Raw genomic sequence first — 8275 nt, 5'->3', positions numbered from 1 at the left:
AATTTTCGATTCAATTTCTGGTTTAATTATAGTTTTTATACCTTCATCTTCAATTGGTTCTTCTTCTTTAATTCATGGATTGGAAGAGGATTTAGAACACCTGACGTTTGCTTTTTTCTTTGTACGATCCATTATATAGTTCAATTTAACCGATGATCGAATTTTCACGAATCGATAATTAATTACAGTGATGAAAAAAATATTTTGAGGGAAAAGGAAGGTGGTTTGTCTGGAGGAAGAAGAAGAGATGTTTAGGATAGTTTATTTTTTGATTTTAGGTTCAAGGGTATATCGGTAATTGAACTACCCAATAGACACCCCTTATAAGGTCACCTAGGATGGGAAAACTATTTTGTATGCCTTGAAAGTTTTTGGTATGCCTAAAATCATAGTTCACTAAGAGCGTCCACAATGGACGACTAAACCCAAATATAGTGTCCAGTTGATAGGCGTAGTGGGACGGACCATCGATCAAAATTTGATCAAAGACTAAAATCCAGACCAAATTTGGTCTGCGACCAAGACCAAACCCAAATATAGTCGGGCGTTTATATAGTCCACGCCCCATAACCAGGCGGACGTATAGTCCACGTCCCACCCCAGGCGGACGTATAGTCCACGCCCCACACCAGGCGAACGTATAATGCACGCCCGTCTTTTCTTTTTTTCTTTAATCTTTTGTGTGGGGCGGGCTTAATACCTCCGCCCCACTCTTTACAAACTTCAAATGCACGGGGCGGGCATAATACCTCCGCCCCACTTTTTTTTTTATTTTTTTTATTTTTTTTTTCTACACCGGGCGAACGTATACTCCCCGCCCCACACCAGGCATTGGTATATTTTACGCCCCACACCAGTCGTTGGTATAATGTCCGTCTGACCAAATTTAGTTTTTCCACTGTAGGGTCACACACCAGATTAAACCCAAAATTTGATCTTTTTTTTCTTCTTTGGTCTTTGGTTATACTCGCACCGCTGGAGTTGCTCCAAGAATCCAAACGGACCCTTAAATTCAGGGGGAGCTTACTCGGTTACCCTATGCCCAAGCAGCCAAGCTTGCTTGTGATAGAGATGATTAAAGTTCTAGACAGAGAAACTGAATAGAATTAAAACCCTAACAAACAATTGGACAGAGCAAAAGAAGAAGAATCGTAGAGATAGAAGAGTAATGGGTAGTTTTAGAAGAACAGTGGGTAATGTAAGGTCTTTTATGAGTAATTCAATGGGAGGTTTAAGAGGAGGAAGTAGTCTTGCTTCTTGGGTTGTTGCAGGAACTTTAGCTTATTTTATTTGGGTTAAACCCTCTCAAGATCTGAGAAAACAACAAGAGGTTTACATTTCAATTTCCCCTGCATTTCTAGTTCAATTTTATCTTTCATTGTTTCCCTAATTATCCTAATCTGCCGTTATTATTATTTTAAATTCAGCTTGGGGTTTGTTTATGAATCTTACCGTTCTCGTTGTTTTCAGGAAAGAGCTGCTCTAGCTGCAGCTTCAGCATCATCAGATCCTTACCGGTATGTCGAGAAAAGAAAACCCATTCCCGATCCACAGGTCAAACAAAATGGCTCATACTCATACTTTTTTTTTTAATCTGTTCCCCATGATTAATTATTAAGCTGTGTTGGCCAACTTTTTGCAGGATAATGGATTAATATATGGGAAGGGAAACAAAACGGAGAAACCGGAGGAGTAATTCAACTTACATTCAAAATCGTGAGTTGGATTTTAATTTTCTTGCCTACTATTACCTAGGATACTGCCTGTAGAATTGTGGAGTAGTGGTAATACTTACTTGAATATTTCTTATGATGGTTTTGATTGTTGATATTGTAATGTTACTGATGTTGCATACTTGCTTTGCACTCTATTGGATTCCAATCATAATCTTCATTCTACTGGTCGCCAGATATGTATCTAGTTAGCCACTTCCCCACTTTGTCACATTTTCTTTAAGTTAGAGACCCTTTGTGTAAGTGTTAAATTTGTGTGTGTTGCACTTACCTAATGGGTGTGTATTCTATCCATGCCTGTAAAGCTTTATCTGGAATCTTTTATTAGTAATAGCAGAAGTTCTCACACTAGAACTAGAGACTGCTGTTGTTAACCAGGCGTGACTTATCAGTCCTCTGCATCCCCAAGCTTGCTTCCTTACTAGGTGCAAAAACTTTGATGTTAACCACTTAAAGGATTTTTATGGGTAGTTCCCAATAACCACTTTGTAGAAGTTTAGATGAACATGCCAACCTTTTTGATGGTCGTGAAACTTTGTCACCTTTCACAAGTATACTATGGTTTGTTGAATCAGAACAGTTCCATGAAACACCTTCATTTGTGGCTATGAATTCCGTGCATTAATCATGAGGCTATGAATTTCTTAAGCCATATAGGCCCGTGATATTTTACCACTATTAACCAACCCTCAGCTTGGATTCAATCTTCTAAAAGAATCACAAAGATACATTCACCTCTTTCTTTTGAAACATTTCAGCAACTAATGCAACCTCAAGCTTGATCAATTCACTAACTATTTTGGAAATCATTGGAAAACAGCAGTTGAAACTTGAAATTTGGGACGTTGTCCCTTGTAAAATTGTGATGAAAATAGAGATTGGTGCTACAAGTTCCAAATATAAATCGAGGAACCATGTTAAAATTGATTTGATCGGTGCTAAACTCATTGCCTCATTGGTATTAAACATAGTCCTCCGCTGCTTGGGTGATGTGTTAGGTGACCTTGCTTCAGTTCTTTTGATTTTTCTTATGGTCTACTTACTGTTGCAATATAATTCTGCCTTCTCTCCTTTCCAAACCAAGAGGTGAGAAATGTTAGAAATTTCTAGTGAATGTTTCCCCATGCAATCCTGTTTTGCTAACTATGCTGATTAATGTATTTAATCTTGAAGTTACGTTTACTAGTAAATTCTAATATCCTTGCTTGTAAAATAGTAACTTTTATGTTTTGAATATGAGTTTCCAGAATTTATCGTCTTACTTGCTTCTATTTTGTTGCTAGGTTGATAAATGGATTCAGAAATTAATGGTTGATGTGTTTACTGGTATATGATTCTCACTCTCCGAGTCTGTCATTTTCCCGCCGCTGTAAATGTTTTTTGTTCCGTCCTTATTGTATTTACTGGATACTCCATCTTGTACAGGGTTGAGCTTATAAGTAATGATATAGGACTCCCTCGCTCGCACACTTTGCTCGTGCGGTGAGTGTAATTCAATTTAGTTAATGTATAATAAACATGGCACACTTCGTGTGCAGTGTTTCAATTTAGTTTGTGCAAAATAATTATAATTCAAAATATTTTTCAGATATTTTAGTTCTGAAAAATGTTAAAACAAGACTGACTATTTTGCTAGCAGATGATGTATGATGTAACTTTTGTGTTAATTGGTTGAGGATAGCAAAGTTTAGCTTGTAGTATCTCATTCCCTTATGAATGGTTGTGTCGCATTGGCAGTTGAAACATGCGTTTCCCATCAGTTAGGTTACCTACTTGTGTTGATGGCTGCCTCGGAGGAAGAAATTTGGCTTGTGTTTCTGTGGATTTGGTGATTGTCATTTGTTAAATGCCCTATACGACTTTGCTTTCCTGTTATGTGTTTTTTTGGTAGGTTTTGTGGGGGTTCGCTGCTTCTTGCTAGTGGAGATACTTCATTTACCTACCAAAAACGGAAGTAGGTAAAGTCATTTTACTCAGAGACCATACCAGTTTTACACGATATGAGGATGTAGGAGTTCGAGTAGCCATAACTATTTGGGAAAGATGTCATTGGAATCTATCTAAACTATAAATTTTGCTCATCTGAATCAGATTAAAAAACTTAAGTTAGCGTGTGACAATTTGTCCCAGATGTGGGTTCTTTAGATATGTGGAAAGATTCGTGAAGACTACAGACCTTGCATCTCTCAAGAACCTTGGCCTTCACTTTTAAGGGATATATGGAAGTGGGCTATGCTACTACCGGCAGAAATAGAACGACAGAGAATAATTGACTTCCAAGTAAACATTAGCCTCTACATTCTACACCAAAAGCAGATTTTATCCGGCATGGCCTACTACAGCAAAGTAACTTGAACACTGAAATTACCTTTTTCTTATTGATGGGAAATTGGGATTTGAAGTATGACGGCATGAAAATCTGCTTGTCAAGAATGCAGCCAGTCCTACTGGGTTTTGACTTGTGACGAATGCTTGTTGCCCCTCAAGTTTTTCCCCATGTCAGCCATTGGTTATCTATGGTTGGTTTTTGGTTGTAAAGCCAGGATATATAATTCCTCTCCTTCAGGGTTTTGACTTGACCAACTACCATCTCTCTCCCGACACCCCCTTCTCCAAAATTTCTGACCCCTGAAAGTGAAAATCCACCATCACCAACAGTCCTTGCATTCAAATTTTTTCATCCCTTTCGCAAAAACGACAAGCTTTAGCAAAAACGACCTCAAGTCTACAGGAATCGTCACATACTCCTTCCCTTCTATACTTTCTTGTTCTCAACTTCTAGGGTTCCTCTTTTGTACCAAAATATTTCGGTTTTTATCTCGTTGATTGCCTGATTCTTCTACAGTTAAGCTTCCGGGTTGATAGCTGCTTCCAGATTTTGCTGATTCGATAGTCCAAGTAAGTATCTCTTAGAGGAAGGAGAAAAACCCTTTTAAACATAAACCCTAGTTATTATTTAGCTATAAGATGGAACAAGAAAAAGCACTAGAACTTGTAAAGAAGGGCGCAACTCTTTTATGCCTGGATGTGCCACAATATACTCTATTTGGGATTGATACTCAGATGTTTACAGTAGGACCAAACTTTAAGGGTATAAAGATGATTCCTCCAGGTCCACATTTTGTTTATTACAGTTCTAGTAACAAAGACGGCAATGCTTTTTCGCCAATTGTTGGGTTCTTTGTGATTACTAGTCCGTCGTTGGTAATTGTTCGTAAATGGGTTCAACAAGAAGAGTGTTTAGTTAGATTGTCAGATGAAGAAGAGGAAGAGAGATATTGTATAGGGGTAAAAAATATGGAATTGGATCGGTATCTTGGTCCTTATGATTTGAAAACATTTAATGAGTGGAAGAGGATTTCGGATTACATTACAAAGAGTACTATTGAGAGAATCCAACCTGTTGGTGGGGATATTACGGTTTCAAGTGAATCTGGTTTTGTTAGTAGTGCTCCTAGGACTACTATGGAAATGGCTCTGGCTGAGCAATTGAAGAATAGCATGTTCTCTGAGGCTTCTGGGAAGAGTGTTGTAAGTGGATGTTGTTATACGTCTATTCCCCATGTTGTCAAACAAAAAGGTGTTGTTGGGCAAGATCTTACGTCGCTGAACCTTGATAAAACACAATTATTGGAAACCTTATTGTTGAAAGAGTATGGTGGGTCAGAAGATTCCCTTTTAGGGGAGTTGCAGTTTTCATATATTGCGTTTCTTATGGGGCAGTCACTTGTATCGTTTTTTCAGTGGAAAGATTTAGTTACTCTTTTGTTTGGTTGTACTGAAGCACCATTCCGCACAAGGAGTCTGCTCTTTACGAAGTTTATTAAAGTCATCTATTACCAGCTGAAGTTTGGGTTTCAAAAGGATGATGGAAGTGCAAGTGGTGGTGAAAAAGGTGCGTCCCTGTTCTTGGATGACTCATGGCTATCGAAGGACAGTTTTTTGCACCATCTCTGCAAGAATTTCTTTTCTTTGGTCCAAGAAGCCTCAGTTCTTGATGGTGATTTTCTTTCATGGACAAGGAAGCTTGAACAACTGCTTCAGACCACGTTAGGATGGGATTTCATACATAATGGGGCTGTGGATGACTTGTACGACGAAGATGATGAGTTCGCTCCTGTTGTTGTGATGTTGGATGAGACTAGTATCTAAGGAGCCTCAACAGCCTAATCAGATGTTATCTTGCAGGCTCTCAAAAATTTGAAGTAATATAAACATAGTCTAGTAGTTTGGGATTGACAACTGAAGTTGGGGGTGCTTCAGAGAGGCATTTTCAGTTGCTTATCGTAGATAGAGTATGTGTTTCTTACTTTCTTTGTACTTAAATACTGCTTCTAGTGATCTTCAAATGGATTTTGATTGCCACTGCGGTTAGGATACTCCTAATTAGCTCATGTTTGGTATTTTGGAATGATATTCGCCTTCTATTTCCATAATCATATATTCCTTGTCGTAAACATTAAACTTCGTTGAAGCTTTTAGCCACTGGTTTGTGTATTCCATTAATTTATATGCGAACTGCTAAGATAGGTCAATTTGATATTTTATTTAATGCTTGCACATGTTGCATATCAAACAATGTAGGTTTGAGTTTGATAATTCTTCTGCTAGGTAGATGTTATTAAGATCTGAACTGAAGCTTCTGCATTTGATGAACTATTCACAATAGTAATTAGAAAGGTAAAGTTGTCAGTTGTCTTAAATTTGTGGGTCTTTTAGATATGAATTACATAAAACTGGTTTCCTTTGCTATTATTCTTGTTGGGATGGGAGACAAATCCTTGGTAAGAAACATGGACGCATAGCTACACGCTAGGCATATCTGCCTTTGTTATAAACATATTTGGGTTCTGCTCATAAATACATGAGCATGGGGACTATCAAACGAGGACAGCAAAATCAGTGTTTATGGACCAACTAATTTAGTCATTGGATTTCAGAAATAAGGATTTCTTATTGCTGCTCCAGGGTTTTTGGAAGCTTTATCGATCATCGATGCCATGTAGAGCCATTACAAACTATAAATGAATATCTTTCCCTGTTCTGTGACCTTTCCTAGAATTACTATTTATTATTTTTATTTCGTCTTGCTTTTGCTAATTTTTTTTTTGCTATTATGATTGATATATGGATCAACCATGACTCTCCCCTCACAGTATGCAACTCACATGACATAGCTGAAGTTCAGAATATATATTCTCGGATAGATTGGAAGCGACACTTAGATTGAATTACACTTCCAGTTATCTAATGACTCTCGGATGTTGTGTTTATGGCGTTAGGTTTTGCATTTCATTTCTATGCTTGAAATTAGACTTCACAAATACTAATATGTGCTGCTCCTTTGCTTTTTTCCATGCTTTTGATTGATATTGGTCATTGGAGTTTCTCGTGTTTGTTCATCATTTTTCTTTTTTCTTTCCGTGTTGTCATGCTAATTGGTCCCTATGTGGTTTGTTGCTACCGGCTTTCCGTGTTAAGTGTCAGTGCAAATTTACCTTTTGTTTCTGTGAGACTGTTCGGTTTAAATCTTGCATTAGAAGTTTTGAATGGAAATATCATATGAGGGTGGGTTGAGAGACTTTTAATTGTGAACTCTCTTCTCTGTTATGAAATGTCTTTCAAGCAGCGTAGCAGCATCAAGATCTCGTTGCCCTGTCAGGCAGTTTGCCACCAGCTTCGTTGTTGCTTTTATGGTATGTTTTCTTATCAGTTTCATTTCATATCATCACTAGAAGCATTGCAGTGAAAATGAATATAATTTTCAAAAGAATCTGGATTTGCTTTCACTATGAAGAGAGATTCCCAGTAAGCAACAGTTCTCCTTGGCCGACTACATTCTTCTTCTACTTAATGACATTGTTTGATTGTTTTGAGCCTATCTGATTTCTGATATGAAATAGTAATTATGGTTTATCAAAATGATGGAACTGGTTCAAATTCTGGACAGAGAAATCTAAAGGGAATCAGTTTTTTCCTGTTAAGATATTTTTAGCAAAAGAATTTGCTTCTAAATTGTAAATAGTTGATCTTATTTCCTGCCACTAATACCTCATTTTACATCATTGTTCGTCAGGATTGTGCTCTCGTTTCCCTTTATTTTGTAAATATTTAGCATTTGTCAGTTGGCAAAAATACAATTAGAACAGGTGAGATTTGGGTGACTATCTATCTTAGGTGTGCTTGTTGCTCTGCATAATTGGATTACTAAGTTATTTTTGCTTCTTTTATCCACCAGGATATGCCAGCAGAAACTGGTCAAAGATATTGTTATGAAAAAGACTACTACTTTTTGCAGGCATTTCAATTCATGGTATTGTTTTGTTTATCTTATATTCTCTATATATCTTTGCGTTCACGCCATTAGGACTACACGAATTATAGGATAAGCGCCCACAGGCAATCAATTGAGCTGGCAATTATCGCCCATTTCATTTGACCTGACCCAATAAATCGTGTACTTTGACTAAAGTACATCCTATATAAGCCCCGTACCTCCACACTTATTCTACATTCCGATCAAATTCAAAACTACAAATCCC

The 8275-nt window shown here is 37.5% G+C and overlaps 2 protein-coding genes across 2 annotated transcripts; both read left to right on the top strand.

Moving 5' to 3' along the window:
- The first annotated feature begins 1046 nt into the window (after nt 1-1046).
- On the top strand, nt 1047-3324 carry LOC113278105. Its single transcript, XM_026527031.1, has 4 exons — nt 1047-1330; nt 1471-1554; nt 1643-1716; nt 3017-3324. Exons 1-3 carry the CDS (start codon nt 1169-1171, stop codon nt 1694-1696), a joined length of 300 nt encoding a protein of 99 aa, XP_026382816.1. The 5' UTR covers nt 1047-1168; the 3' UTR covers nt 1697-1716; nt 3017-3324.
- A 658-nt stretch (nt 3325-3982) lies between these two features.
- Nucleotides 3983-7562, top strand: LOC113283582 (protein AAR2 homolog). Its single transcript, XM_026532905.1, has 2 exons — nt 3983-6028; nt 7363-7562. Exon 1 carries the CDS (start codon nt 4701-4703, stop codon nt 5883-5885), a length of 1185 nt encoding a protein of 394 aa, XP_026388690.1. The 5' UTR covers nt 3983-4700; the 3' UTR covers nt 5886-6028; nt 7363-7562.
- Nucleotides 7563-8275: the final 713 nt, after the last annotated feature.

The sequence above is a fragment of the Papaver somniferum genome, chromosome 5, assembly GCF_003573695.1.
Source record: "Papaver somniferum cultivar HN1 chromosome 5, ASM357369v1, whole genome shotgun sequence".
NCBI classification, from domain to species: Eukaryota; Viridiplantae; Streptophyta; class Magnoliopsida; order Ranunculales; family Papaveraceae; genus Papaver; species Papaver somniferum.
The sequence above is the reverse complement of the archived record's forward strand: the minus strand, read 5'-3'. Positions and strand labels throughout refer to the sequence as shown.

Excerpts from the sequence above, each read along its gene's own strand:
- LOC113278105 (XM_026527031.1), top strand. The coding sequence starts at position 1,169 with ATGGGTAGTTTTAGAAGAACAGTGGGTAATGTAAGGTCTTTTATGAGT. Across the intron at positions 1,331-1,470 it reads ATCTGAGAAAACAACAAGAG|GAAAGAGCTGCTCTAGCTGC; the intron begins GTTTACATTTCA and ends CGTTGTTTTCAG. Across the intron at positions 1,555-1,642 it reads AACCCATTCCCGATCCACAG|GATAATGGATTAATATATGG; the intron begins GTCAAACAAAAT and ends AACTTTTTGCAG.
- LOC113283582 (XM_026532905.1), top strand. The coding sequence starts at position 4,701 with ATGGAACAAGAAAAAGCACTAGAACTTGTAAAGAAGGGCGCAACTCTT.